This window comes from Alexandromys fortis, unplaced genomic scaffold (genome assembly GCF_014885135.2).
Source record: "Alexandromys fortis isolate MF-2015 unplaced genomic scaffold, M_Fortis_MF-2015_v1.1 scaffold_70, whole genome shotgun sequence".
In the NCBI taxonomy this organism is placed as follows: domain Eukaryota; kingdom Metazoa; phylum Chordata; class Mammalia; order Rodentia; family Cricetidae; genus Alexandromys; species Alexandromys fortis.
This window is the reverse complement of record NW_026067955.1, coordinates 459,121-474,053: the sequence shown is the minus strand read 5'-3', so window position 1 is coordinate 474,053 and position 14,933 is coordinate 459,121. Positions and strand designations below refer to the sequence as shown.

Here is a 14,933-nt window from a genome sequence, read left to right as displayed (position 1 = left end):
CTGTGGAAAAAGCTGGTTCTCACAGCAACTAATTTTGAGGCCACTAGCTGTCCACCAAATAAATGTACTCACTGCTTTGGTTTATTTTACAACTCTACTTCTTGAGAGAAAGGTTTTCAGGTAGGAGTGAAGTTTTATCAAAGGTGGTATCAATACCTTCCAAAGTAGGCTTACTGATTGAACGCATGCATGGACTTAGTGTATATCTTAAAAAACAACAAAAACCAAACTTATTAAAGTTAATTTTACCAACAACTCCTGGCATGGCTTTAAACACAAGGCATCTAAATTTCAACTTACTACTTTACTGTTACAGTAATCTGACTGTACCATTGTCACCCAGACCTATAAGCAAAAAGCAGAGAGACTTTCCAGTATTATGGGGCTTCTGAAGTAAAACAAAGTTGTTTTCTTAGTTCTTTCAAGGGCTAAACCATTTTCTAATCTTTTATCACAAGGATTCCAAACCAACCACAGCAAACACAAATACTGATGTCTAAGCTAACAGAGCTGCTCGAGCAGGCAGGGAAGGCACAGGCACTTAGAAGGGCTGGCTGCTACACAGCACATCCTCCAGACTACCTTGATGACTTTGGTTTTGAGACGGGGTTTTCTCTGGCTCCCTGGCTGTCCACAAACCCAGAAATCCTCTGCCTCCTGAATGCTGGGACTAATGGTGTGAGACACCATGCCCAGTTCAGCCTCCACTTCTCAATGCAAAAAATGGCACAATACCTAATTTCAGTTCAAACTCATTTCCCTTTATTAAAGTCCAAGTTACTATTACATGGTTTGATACTCAAAGGAAAATTTGTTCAAATAAAACATTTCCAGGCGACTGTTTTAATCAAGTAGCAATAGCAGTGAGTCCTTGGGAAGCCCGTCTGTAGAGATAAAAAAACAAAAACAAAAATCCAAAGAATTAGCAAACAAAGTGCTGAGAGGAAGGTATCTTACCTAAAATCACTTTTGGTACTACAATCCCAGGAGTTCATCACTGGGGCACTTTCTGCTTTTGATACAGTCCTAGTCAACTTACAGGGACTAGCTCTGCGGCCTCTTCATAATTTTACCACTGGTACTTAGCTTTCCTTTTTGATTAGAAAAGTGCTTAAAACCAGGTAATTCTAGAACTCAGATCAATGTAAACTAAGGGATAGTAATCTGGGGGTTGTTCGAGACGGCTCAGCAGGTAAAGTCATTTTGCTGCTGAGCCTGACAATTTGAGATGAATCCCCAGGATCCACGTGGTAGGGGGAAACTGACTCCTGCAAACTGTCCTCTGGATTCCACAGCTGCTCTGGCACAAGCATGCTCCCCTTCCCCACACATATGCATAAACAAATAAACAGCAGGGCAGTGCTGTCACCACCCCACCACTCTCTGAACTGGCTCTTCTGACTTGGTCAGGGACATACTACTTACAGACGGGAGTTTACACTTTGTCGAGGCCTAGTTCCTCTGGAGTGGAAATTCCCAGTTCATTTAAAGTTGGTCTAAGTTCCTGGATGACATAGGGATAGATTTCCTTATGAGGTCCTGCTTTGTCCTGTTGGCAGTAAGAACAATCTCTATTAACAAATGAGAGTAGGGAAGCTTTTAATCACATTGGCAGGGCTGGGGTTATAGTCAGTTGGTAAAATGCCCACTAAGCATTCTACTGAAGCCTTCCAGTTTGGTCCCCAAACCACAAAACCAGGTGTTTACTCCTGTAATCTTAGCACTTAAGAACTAGAGGCAGGAGGATCAGAAGTTCAAGGTGGTGATGACAGAAGAAAAGGTAATTAAACATGCCCATCAGGCATCAGAAAATTAACACAAGGAAAGTTTTAAAATTTGCTTGCAATTTAAAGGCCTAACTGAATTAACTACCAGTGCTGAATGACTGATAGCTTATAGAACCTCAATTATCTTACTCATTATGTATAATGGTATTGTCACTTTCCCCTTACAAACCTTAAACCCCTCTCCCCCAAGACAGGATTTCTTTGTGTAGTCCTGGCTGTCCTGGAACTAGCTCTATATACCAGGCTGGTCTCGAACTCAAGAGTGCTGGAATCACCACCACACCCAGCTCCTTAAACTTTCTTACAGAATATGTCTTTTCGTGGAGAATTGTACTCAGAGGATATTATGTGCAAGGCTAATTCTGATAAGTGATATGACCCAACTACTCCTGGAACAACTTTAGCATCATTCTCTTACTGACCTTAACAACCTCCAAGATGCGAACAGCACTAGCAAAATCATTTAACCGTCTACATGCACGCAAAGCAGCATCAATGATTTTGGGCTCAGGAACCAAATCATAACCAACAAGTGTGTTCATCCCTGTTAAGTTAAAAAAAAGAAGAGTCACATTAACCTGAAATAGCCTTCTTAACACTAAAATTTAGTTATCTATCTACTTTCCATGGCATAGCTCTCTATATTCTTACTGAACCATGAACATGTGACCTCATTAGTTTGGATCACTGTTCTTTTATCTATAAAATGGGATTCTACCTGTAACAAACTAGTAAGAACACTGTGAATCTTCTACAAAGAATTAGCAGAATTATGCAACAGTATTAAGATTAAAGGAAACACCTTAGAGGTCGTCAATTTACATGCTTAACTGTGAATACAATATAGGGATTTTTAAATCATCTAAAAACCACTAGAATACCTAAAGAGAGATAATGAGACCCAAATCAGGCATTAAGACATTAGAGAAAAACATTAGTGTAAAGACTCAAAAAACATTCAACCAGAAAATGACAGGGCATGATTACTTTTGTGTCTGCACAAAACGGCACGTCATGAAAATTGAAGACTTGATGAGAATGCAGAACTGCTGTTTTTCATAGGTTATTCAGTAAGAACCGCCCCAGCTGCATCAAGATGGAGCCATTACATTCCAGCAGAGAGGTTAAAAGCACTTGGGTTTCTTACTTTTATTATTGTAAAATTTGAAGAAAAAAATACAAGCAAGTAACAACCACACTTGCATGGTTATATAAGTTATATATAAGTCTGAGATGACTTACATAGTTAGTACACGGACAACTAATGACCGATACATATATAATACTAATTATAATGTGTAATACATAATAATAGTTTATTTCCGCTTTAAAAAAATCTGCAACTCATAACTTAAAACTAACAAAAACCAGCCGGGCGACGGTGGCGCATGCCTTTAATCCCAGCACTCGGAAGGCAGAGGCAGGCAGATCTCTGTGAGTTAGAGACCAGCCTGGTCTACAGAGCTAGTTCCAGAACAGGCTCCAAAGCCACAGAGAAACCCTGTCTCGAAAAACAAAACAAAACAAACAAACAAAAAAACCCCACAAACAAACAAACAAAACACTAACAAAAACCTCAGACAGGGTGGGGATCAAATGACTACTCATGTACATTAGCTGAAGGCACAGAACTAGTAACTTAGCTAGCCTGTATCTGCAGCAGTCATTTTCAGTGAGGGTGGTTTGTCATGTAGGTAATTTCGACACTGGGCAATATCTGGAGATGGTTTTGGTTTTCGTAATTGTGATATATTTATCACAAATACAGGTCAAATACAGGTAGAGGTCAAAGATGCTATTAAACACCCTCCAGTGCAGAGTTTCAAACTAGTTAGTGAAAATAGTTCATATTTACACACCCTAACAGACAGATATGTCTATGTTCCAATTACCTTTACGCAATTCCCAGGCATCGATGTCTGGCTTGTTGAAGTATGTCACCCAGCGAGCATCAAACTCCTCATCTGTCTCATGTGATCCATGAGAATAGCAGCGAATGGACTGGACAGCTACAAAGGAAAAGAGCAATGACTTCAATAGCAATAAGACTATTTTGAAATGTAAATGCTGTATCATGTCCTTAATATAGAAGCTGGCAGAAGAAAGAGTAGAGAACAAGAGAAGAGGACAAAATATATAAAGAATGCTTAACATATATTGTCTAATGCATTAAGTTGTCTTTTTATTTTTGAGGCAGATCTTGCTATGTGGCCTAGGCTAATTTCAAGGCTAGCCTGCCCTACAGTGAATTCTAGGCATAGCCTGGGCTATAGAGTCTCAAGAAGCAAGAAAAACAAAATTTAAGTACTAACAAAAGTAAAACTGTCCGTGTGTGGGTATATTCACATGAATGCAGGCACCCTGAGGAGCCAGAGCTATTGGATGCCATGGAGCTGGAGTTACATTGTGAACCTTCTGATAGTGCTGGGAACTGAATTCCGGTAGTGCTGTGGTAGAGCAGTTAAGTGCTCTTAACCAATGAGTCATTTCTTCAGCTCTTATTACAGCCTTAATATGATAACTGAAAAAATAAAAATATAACTGATAGAAAAGGAGAGAAACAAACAAAATGTATAATAGCCATTTTAGGACTGTGAGATCAAATGAAAGGACTCGCATCTTGAGCAAAATATCTGCTATTAGTCCCAGAAGATCACACAGCCCAAGACCCAATTTCCAGACAAATTTTCTGCACAATCCTGGTCCCAAACAAATTGGAACACATGTATAAATGGGCTGAACATAGATATGTTTTAACTTCTTTGACAAGGAAAAAGGTCTCTAAACCTAAATGTAGCTGACATCTAAACATTTAATCAAAACTACACATATATTCAGTATTTTTGGAAGACTAATACATTTTATACACCACATTTTATAACCCTCTATCTCATGATTACCTGGAAGTTCTAAGCTACCTTTTCAAAAACTAAAGTTATCCTTACTTAAAGCAGAAGAGTAAAATGGTATAACCACTCTCAAAGACTGCTTAGTGATTTCTTATCAAATTAAAGCATAGCTACAGGGGTGGAGAGATGGCTCAGCAGTTAAAAGCACTGACTGTTCTTCCCAGGTTCAATTCCCAGCACTCACATGGAAGCTAACAACTGTCTCAAACTCCAAGATCTGACACCCTCGCACAGACATACACACAGGCAAGGCACCAATGTACATTAAAAAATAATAAATAAATTATAGGGGCTGGAGAGATGGCTCAGAGGTTAAGAGCACTGTTCTTCCAGGGGTCCTGAGTTCAATTCCCAGCAATCACATGGTGGCTCACATCCACATGTGATGAGATCTGGTTCCCTCTTCTGGCATGCATGCATGTAGACCACTATATACATAATAAATAAAAATAAAAAATAAATTATAAAAAACAATATAATCCAGTAATTTTCCTCTTAAATATTTACTAAAGAAAAATCCAAGTATACGTACGTACAACCTCCTAGAGTTAAGTTTTTTTTTTTTTTTTTTTGGTTTGATTCCTCTATTCTCCAGTGGTTAGATCCCAGGGCCTTGCCTGACTAGTTTTTTAACTCTGGGTCAACTGTTAGGTTTACCTTCAACCTAGAAAAGCACTTCATGGTAGCAATTTCTTTTGTTTACTTCTAGGTGTGGATATGAGTGCTAGCTTTGTTTTCTAACTATAAAAACAGACAACCAGCAACTGTAAATTCAAGCCAAGGTGGTCATGCCCTTCAAAGATTTGATTATGCCTTCCTAGAATCCAAATTACAAACTGTTACATGAAGGGGGGGCCATGCTGGGTATAGTGACTCACGTCTGTAATACTAACACTTTGGAAGTTGAGGCCAGCCTAGATTACAGAGTAAAATCAAATCTCAGAAAACAGAATAAACCCTTATAAAACAATCACTTGAGCCAAGCATGGTGGCACTTTAATCCCACTACTCAGGAGGATGAGGCAAGGTAGACCCCCTTGAGTTCCAGACCCACCAAGGTTATAAGAAAGACCCTGTCTCAAAAACAGTAAGATAAAACCAAACACTGGGTATACACACAACCAGACTATCCTATGTCCCACAAAGTTTAAATTGTTCTAAACCCAGTAATGGGTAGAACCTACTATTAGCTAAGGACCTGTCCTTAGACACTCCTCCTACAAGTAAGGCAATGTTTTATTTATATATATATTGATAGATAGGTTTTATTTTTCTCTTGAGAGAGCATTTCCCTACATATTGAAGGCTAATCTGAATGTTCCATCCTCTTGCTTCAGCCTCTCAAAAGCTGGAATTAGATCAGGTCCAGCTCTTTCTCACACACATAGCTAACACTTTGTTTTTAGAGAAATCATACAGGCACCCCCCCCTCCACCCCAGCACCAGCATCCCAAACACATTCTCTTTGCCTAAGTGGGTTCTGCGTGGTGTTAGCACATGCACACATGTACATTTTGAGACAGAGTCTTATGTGGCCTAAGTTGGCTTGAAACTTGTATGTAGACAAGAATGACCCTGAACTTTTGGTTTTCCTGCCTCTACCTCCAATTACAGGCATGCATTACCATGCTGGCTGGTAATACAAATTTCTGGTAATTATTCAGTGCTTTGATACAACCTAAAGGCCATCAGAGGAGGAAAAGAGAAGTGTGAAAATAAGAATGTTTAAAAAAAAAAATCTACTCTAGGCTGGTAGCTCAGTTGGTTATATGCTTACCTAAAATGCAGAAAGCCCCGGGGTTCAATCTCCAACATCGAGCAGGTGGGGCGTAGTAACTCAAACCTATAACCCGGCACCTGAGAGGCAGAAGCTGATCAGAAATTTACTGTCATGTTCTGCTACCCAGACTACAGGAGTCTCCTTCCACCCAGCTGCCCAAAAAATATTTCTAACACTGCTTTTGGCATTCAGTTCTACAAGTTTAGAAAACCCCAACACTATATATTAGAAAAATAAAATCCAATAAAGGGCTCTTTAATCCTTTGTGTTCAAATTTAGTTCAATCAGATGGCTTTCTGCTTAAAAATTAAACAGACAAGAAGGCCCCAAGAACAGTCCCTTTTGGTAGTGGTAATTCTAGGAATGAGGGACAGAAGGAAATGATACGCAGGGCACATTAACAAACTGACAGCAGGGTTATTTAGTGCAAAGCTCAAGACCTCAAGGGCTTAAGGGTTAAACACCTGCAAAGAATACGAAGTGCTGCTTCAGTCCAGCAATTTGTCAAGAGGAAAAACAAAAAACAAAAAAACCCCCACCCTTCCAGGGTAAGAATGTAGGAGCCAGGATATCATAATTTCTAGGGCTGACTAGAGTTTGACTTAAAACACTGACTTAGGAGGTGGGGGAAGGAGTATCAGGAGTTTAAGGTTATCCTTAGATTCAAAGCCAGCCTGAGCTACAAGAGACCCTGCCTCTAAATTAAAAAAAAAAAAAAAGAAAGAAAAACAGGGCTGGAAAAATGGCCCAGTATGTTTGGATCCCAGAACCCCCATAAAACACTGGGTGGACATGCTGTCCTAACTGTAATCCCACTCTCAAAAGGTAGAGGACCCTGGAGCAAACTGACTAAGGAGGGATATTATTCCTATCAGAAAGTTTAAGACCTTATAGAACAGTGGCTCTCAACCTGGAGGTTAAATATCAGATATTCTGCATATCAGACATTTACATTACAATTCATAACAGAAGCAAAATTATAGTTATGAAGTAGAAACTAAACGATTTAATTGTTGGGGTCACCAGAACATGAACTGTATTAAAGGTCACAGCAATAGGAAGGTTGAGAACCACTGCTATAAAGAATGTATCCCGGGGCTGGAGAGATGGCTCAGAGGTTAAAAGCATTGCTTGCTCTTTCAGAGGTCCTGAGTTCAAGACCCAGCAACCACATGGTGGCTCACAACCATCTATGAGATCTGGTGCCCTCTTCTGACCTGCAGGTGTACATGCAGACAGAACGCTGCATACATAATAAATAAAATCTTAAAAAAAAAAAAAAGAATGCATCCCAACACCAACCAACCAGGGACTCCTACACACCCTTCTTCAATTTATTTTATGGAGATGGGGTCCCAACTCTATCCCAGACTGGTCTGTAACTCTTAATGATCCTCCTGCCTCAGCCTCCCTAGCTCTAAGTCACCATGTCCAGGTTCTTCTTTTTTTTGACAGTGTTTTTCTGTGTAGCCCTAGTTGTTCTGGAACTCTCTGTAGATCAGGTTGGCCTGGAACTCAGAGAATCGCCTGCCTCTGCCTCCTGAGTACTTGAACTAAGGGAGTGTGCACCATCACCACCGGCTACCCAGCTTTTTTTTTGACTTTTAGTATAAAACGTATGATCCCATACCAATAACAAATATCAACCTTAAAATGAAGAGAATCACAACAAACCAAATATGCTTTGCACATTTCTGTCAACCACGAACAAAATATAGGACGAGTAGACTATACTTGGCATGACCATATCAAGCCTTTGTGCCAGTCAAGGTGTCAAGAGCTGCATTATCTAATTTAAACCTCACAGATACCAAAACATATTTTTGTTTGTTTGTTTGAAGACAGGATTTCTCTGTGTAGTAGCCACGGCTGTCCTGGAACTGGCTCTGTAGACTAAGCTGGCCTTAAACTCAGAGGTCCCACCTTCCTCTGGCTCCCCAATCCTGGGATTAAAGCTGTGCAACACCCAAAATATTGTCTCAACTGCCAAAAGACAACTAAAGTTTAAGGTCAATTAGTATGTACAAGGTCACACAGATAAAAAGGAATAGACACCATTTGCAACCAAGACTGCCCCCTTGTGGCAGTATTTGGGTATACCATATATATGGTACAATCATCTAAAATAAAGCCTTTGGTTTCTGAATTATACACCAATAGAAAGCCTCAGAGATAAACCTAGAGGAGAACTTTAGTCTATGATTTTTGATTTTTTTGTTTTCTTTTGTTTTAATTTTTTGAGATAGGGTTTCTCTGTAGCTTTGTAGCCTATCCTGGAACTAGCTCTTGTAAACCAGGCTGACCTCAAACTCACAGAGATCCATCTGCCTCTGCTGGGATTAAAGGTGTGCACCACCACCGCCTGGCCAGTCTATGGTTTTCTTAAAAAACAACAATAAACCTTTAACATTTTCCAAACTTTCTTTAAAAAAGCAGAAAATTTCCCTTAACATAACAAACTCCTGAAGTTCAATGACCTCCCCTCCAAAAAAAGAAGAAAAAGCAGATATTTTCCTTTAAAAAAAAAATTTCCTAGCTAAGTGTGGTGCTGTGCCTCTAATCCCAGGATCCAGGGTGGCAGAAGGGCTGCTACAAGTTTGATATCAGTCAGATCCACACAGTAAACTCCAGGCAGGCCAGGTTTCAATGGGGTGACCCCAACTCAAAAACAAAAGCAAAAAATTTCCGCGATATTTCTCTATATGAAAAAAATTAGACAGCATTTTTATTTATTTATTTATTTTTAGGCAGCATTTTAATACTAGGATAGTCCAAACTTAACTAAGAAAGAGGAACAGTCCCACCACTAACAAAGTCAGTTTCTCTAAATAGGTGTCATATTTTTCTGAAAACACCATCATCTCCTTGGCTTTTTAAAATGTATGTTTTGTCTGCACTTCATGGGATGCCTGAGGAAGTCAGAAGAGGGTGTCAGATCCTCTGGATGTGGGTGCTGGGAATAGAACCTGAGTCCTCTGCAAGAGCAAGTGAACCCCGCACCCCATGGGTCTTTTAACCCTAATCCTATACTTATTTGATTGTTATGTTGTTAATATAACAAATATAAAAGACAAATTAAATGAAGCAAAAAGACTCTTTAGGTTCAAATTATCAAGGAAACATAATTTTGGAGTGTCTGAGTTACTTTTTTTTTTTTTTTTTTTTTTGATACAGGGGTTCTCTTTGTGACAGCTCTGTAAGGCTGGCCTCGAACTCAGAGATCCGCCTGCCTCTGCCTCCCAAGTGCTGGAATTAAAGGCGTGTGCCACCACCCAGTGTTTGAGATACTTTTTTGTGTGTGAGACAGGGTCTCTCACATGTAGCCACCATTGGACTGGAATACAAAAAAGATCCACCTGCTGCTGCCTTCCTATTAGTGCTGGGACATCATACCTGGCTGAATTATTTTTATATTAACACACAAGAACAAAATTTCATAATGTAGTATACGCTACCACCACAGACCAGGATCCACGCACACCTACTGTAACTAAAAGTACAAAGCTTTACTTAAGCTGGGTGTGGTGGCTCCCACCAAAAACCCCAGCCCTCGGGAGGCAGAAGAAAGGCACTAAATTACTGGCTGGCCTGTGAGTTCCAGGCCCGGCTGGGCCCACACAGAGGCCCTATCACAAAAATACCACTATTCCTTTGAGTTCAAGGCTGGACTGGTTTACATAGCGTTCCAAGACAGCTAGGGCTACATAGTGAGACGTACCAAAACCAAACCAAACACAAATAAGATATACAGTGCTAGTGGAGGAGGCGGAAAATGCACTAAGCCGCAGAGCAATTATCTAGTATGCAGGAGGCCTTGGGTCCTGCCCCAGCACTGGGGGTGGGCGGGCAGTGATGGACACAAAATCTCCAGCTCACAGAGAGCGGGAAACAGGCAACAAAACTTTGCGTTTCATAGCTAGCATTCAGGCTTCTAATTTTAAATGGGCGGAGTGGGAATTCATGAAGTTTTCCCATGTTTGTACATCCCGGATTCCTGGGTATTTGGTACCCAACTTTGGAAACGTTAACATTCTTACGGTTAATACCGATCAACATTCGGGCTCTGCTGCAAATCCTAAGAAACCACCACATACGGTCATCTATTTTAAACACGGATATAGAGCGCGGCTCAACAGTCCTTAAACGTGACCGCACCGAGTTATGAAGGTGACACAAAAAACGCCAGCAGAGAATTGCCCGATTAAGACGCAAAGTGTATTGTGTCCCACTGGGAAATCGAATGGTGTTCTAGGAAACGCAGGGCGGGCGGCGCGCCCGGAGGCTCAATGTCACCTTCGTCAAGACGCCGGAGGCCGGCGGGGCCACTCCCGGTCAGGTGGCTGCGGGGTCAGCGCCGGGAACGGTCACGGCCCAGAGACTGAAAAGAAGCGCTGAGCCCTTGTCCTCAGCGACCCCGGCAGGTCCACACCTGACGGGTCGGGGATCCAGCACCAGGAAGTGGCCGGAGGGAGGCCTGGGGGGGCGCTTCCTTGAGTCTCCCACACAACTCCAGACGGCAGCGGACGGTCTGCGGTCACCGGGCTCGGCAGCCGGCTCGCAGGGCAAAGGCTAGGCCGCCGGGGAGCCTACCCTCGAGTGGCGGCGGGAGCCCAGGTCACCGCAAGGACACGCGGGTGCGGGCTGTGGCGGGCGCGGGCCTTACCGGCGGCGGGGCTGGGGGCCGAGACGGGGTGCAGAAAGCCTCGGGTGGCCGCGGCTGCGGTACAGCGACGAAGGGCAGCGGCAAGCATGACGGCGACCGCAGCGCACAGGCTGAGGCTGACGAGAAGCCGGTGTGAGCTCGCGGGCGGCTCAGCAGCTCGTGGGGGCCGGACTCACGCACCGACGCACGCTGGGCGGAGCCGAAGGCCGGCCCACTGCGGAGCCCGCGCCTACGGAAGCGGGTGGGGTACCGTGGGGTACGGCGGCACGTTGAGGACAAACTAAGTCAGCGCTTTGCGGATGCTGCTGGTCCTGTGACCGGAGTCCCGTAGTGAACATCCTGGAGTGGGAGGAAAGGCAGGGCACGCAGTGGACCCTGAGGATTTTGGAATCCGACAACGGAGGCGCTATCAAAAATTGGAATTGTGCCGATAATAACGTCAAACTATGATAAAAATAACCGCTTTGCTCCGCGCGGTGGTGCAGGCTATGATCCTAGCATTCTACAGGCAAAGAATTAGCGTTCCTCCTTTGCAGCCTGTGTCTCAAAAAATATTTTTTTTTCTTACTGGGCGTGGTTTTCAGGCCGATAATCTCTGGAGGTTGAGGCAGGAGGATGGGAAGGGGGAGGGGTGATTCAAGGACAGCTTGAGTCACATGATCCCCTGTCCGTTTTTTAAAAAAAGCTCAAACACTTTTACAGATAAGGAAACAGACTTAAAAATTAGATTTTTTTTAAAAAAATTATTTATTTATTTATTTATTTATTTATTTATTTATTTATTTATTAGGGTCTAGGGAGATGGTTCAGTGGATAAGGTGCTTTCTGTGTAAACATGAGGACCGGATTTCAGATCCCACAGAAACTCAGCTCTAGTCCAAACACCAAGCTCCAAGTTTAGTGAGATTCCTCTTGGGAAATAAGGTGGAAAGTCATAGAGGACGATAACTGATGTCAACCTAGTATCTGATCTGCTTGTATGTGAATATGCATGTACATGCGCGTGCATGCGCAGACACACAGACACACACACACACACACACACACACACGAACATGGGACTCACCTGGATGTTTATGGTCAAATACTTGCCTCACTCCTTTCACTAAGGCTGGGATCAAACTTATTGAAACTAGCGGTTTGAAACAATCCCATCATTACCTTCCAGTTTTCTGGCTCAAAAGTGTAGGCAGAGGAAAACTAGGTTCCCTCCTCAGGGTCTCACACGCTGATCAGTGTGTTAGCTGTGTCTGTGTCTTGTCTGAAACTTGGAGTCCTCTTCCAAGGTCATTCAGGTTGTTGGCACAATTCAGAGTTTGTTTCTTGCAACCAGCCAAAAATATTCTTAGCAGCTAGAGGCCATCCTCGCGTCTTCATCCCATAACCTACCTCCATAGACTCTGTCACAGTGCCTTGTTTATTCCTTAAGTCAGCAACAGAGGCTCTCCGATAGATTCACCCTCTGTTAAAGACCCCTCTGCCTGGCAATGGTGGCGAATACCTTTAACCCCAGCACTCAGGAGGCAGAGACAGGCAGATCTCTGTGAGTTCAGGTTAGCAACAACCAAAGAAACAAAACAGAACCCCTCTAAGCTGTAATACTAGCACTTGGGAAGCAGAAGGAGGGTCGCTACAGGTTCTGAGCCAGCCTGGTCTACATAGTGACACATCCAGACTGGGTATGAGTTTTATATATCATAGCAAGACCCTGTATCAAAAACTCATATACACATAGTCTTCACCTGATTAGTTCAGGCCCACTTTGAGTAAACTTTTGATTAACTCTGAAAAAAAACTAACTCACCTTCTGCTAATTCAATTACATTCTGACATTATCTATCCAGGTATAGACTCAATCCAAAGATTGTCCCTCACTTCAGACATGAATCTCAAGGCCAGGCCCCTGGAACTCCTGTTCAGTCAGCCTTCAATAAACATTCCTATAACTCCTTCCTTGGGTCCTATTAATTTGGTAGAAAAACTTATAAGACTCAATGAACATTATAATTATTGTTCCCTTTCTTAAAGTCCCCACTGGTTAAGCTACCCTGAAGCTCTCTGAACATTGCCTTGGTTGTTATTCATTTGCTCTTTAGTTTTTTTGAGACAGGGTTTCACGATCAGCCAAAACTACGCAGAGAAACCCTGTTTCAGAAAGTAAAACAAGAACAAGAACAAAAACAAAACAATAAATACTGAACAGGAAAAAGATGGCTCAATAGTTAAGAATGCTTTCAGCTCTGTCAGAGGACTCAAGTTTATTTCACATCAGGTGGTTCACAACTGCCTGTAACTTCAGCTCCAAGGGGATTTGACATCCTCTTCTGACCCTCCTGAGTGCCCACACACATGTGGTACACACTCACCCACAGACACATAAATAAACCTAAACTAAATCTTCAAAAACTGAAATGACATTTTGGGTGAATTAAATAAATGAATGAATGAATGAATGAATGAATGAATGAAAAGGGACCAGAGAAATGGCTCCGAGGTTAAAAGCCCTGGTTGTTCTTCCAGAGGACCAGGGCTCAATTCTTAGCACCCACATGGTAGCTCACAACAGTCTGTAACTCCAGTTTCAGGTGATCTGACATCTTCACACAGATATAAATTCAAGCAAAACACAAGTGCACATGAAACATAAATAATTTAAAAAATAAATATGTATTAAAAAGAGAAAAATGAAAGAAGAAAGAAGAGCTGGAGAGATGGCTCAGTGGCTAAGAGCATTGCCTGCTCTTCCAAAGGTCCTGAGTTCAATTCCCAGCAACCACATGGTGGCTCACAACCATCTGTAATGAGGTCTGGCACCCTCTTCTGGCCTTCAGGCATACACACAGAATATTGTATACATAATAAATAAATAATTATTAAAAAAAGAAAGAAAGAAGAAAGAAAACTGTGACTTGATTGAAGGGGTGCGAGTCCATGCTAGGCCTGTCCAAATTCTCCTTGACTTCTCTGTGCCACGTGGCCTTGCACTCACAGAGATCCACCAACCTCTGCCTCCTGACTGCTGGGAGGTCACAGCTACCACCCGGTTTATAATTTTATTTTTTGATATGGGGTGTGGTGGTTTGAATGAGAATGATTGGTCATCGTGGAGTGGTACTAATTGAGAGGGATTAGGAGATGTGGCCTTGTTGGAGTGAGTGTGACCTTGTTGGAGGAAGTGTGACACTGGAGGTGGGTTTAGGGGTTTCAAAAGCCCAAGCCAGTCTCAGTGTGTCTCTCTTACTGCTGCCTTCAAGTGTGGCACTCTCAGCTACTTCTTCAGTACCAGGCCAGCTTGAGTGCCACCATGCTTCCTGTCCTAATGCCTCTGAAACTCTAAGCAAGCCCAAATTAAATGTTTTTTTCTTATAACAGTTGTGGTCCTGGTGTCTCTTCTCAGCAATAGAACACTGACTAAGACACAAAGTTTCAATATGGCCCTGCCTGGCCTTGAACTCACAGTGATCCATCAGCCTCTGCCTCCTGAATGCTGGGCTTAAAAGAGCTACCACAGCTTCCCTTAGTTACTTTTTCATTGATATGACAAAATACCTGATAGAAACAAGTTGTGCCAGGTGGAGGCGCACACCTTTAATCACAGCACTCTGGAGGCAGAGGTGGGCGGATCTTTGTGAGTTCAAGGTCAGCCTAGTACACAGAATGGGTTCCAGGACAAGCTTCAAAGTTACAGACAAACCCTATCTTGGAAAAAAAAAAAAAAACCAAACAAGTTAACAGAGAAAGTCTGCTTTTGTTGTTTGCTTTGTATAAAAGGGCTAGGAATGTGGCCCAGAACA

At 42.4% G+C, this 14,933-nt stretch overlaps 1 protein-coding gene across 1 annotated transcript; it reads right to left on the bottom strand.

Moving 5' to 3' along the window:
- Positions 1–739: 739 nt before the first annotated feature.
- On the bottom strand, positions 740–11,326 carry Cox5a (cytochrome c oxidase subunit 5A). The gene is made up of 5 exons (XM_050152094.1): positions 11,140–11,326; positions 3,680–3,796; positions 2,210–2,331; positions 1,426–1,549; positions 740–884 (listed from the first exon to the last, which is right to left on the bottom strand). The coding sequence occupies exons 1-4, from the start codon at positions 11,225–11,227 to the stop codon at positions 1,436–1,438; spliced, it is 441 nt and encodes a 146-aa protein (XP_050008051.1). The 5' UTR covers positions 11,228–11,326; the 3' UTR covers positions 740–884; positions 1,426–1,435.
- Positions 11,327–14,933: the final 3,607 nt, after the last annotated feature.

What these genes read in the sequence shown, in the direction of transcription:
- Cox5a (XM_050152094.1), bottom strand. Translation starts at nt 11,227, where the DNA reads ATGCTTGCCGCTGCCCTTCGTCGCTGTACCGCAGCCGCGGCCACCCGA. An exon ending in GGCCCCCAGCCCCGCCGCCG is followed by an intron (nt 3,797 to 11,139) that starts GTAAGGCCCGCG and finishes TTTCCTTTGTAG; the next exon opens with CTGTCCAGTCCATTCGCTGC. An exon ending in GCATCTTGGAGGTTGTTAAG is followed by an intron (nt 1,550 to 2,209) that starts GTCAGTAAGAGA and finishes TACTGCCAACAG; the next exon opens with GACAAAGCAGGACCTCATAA.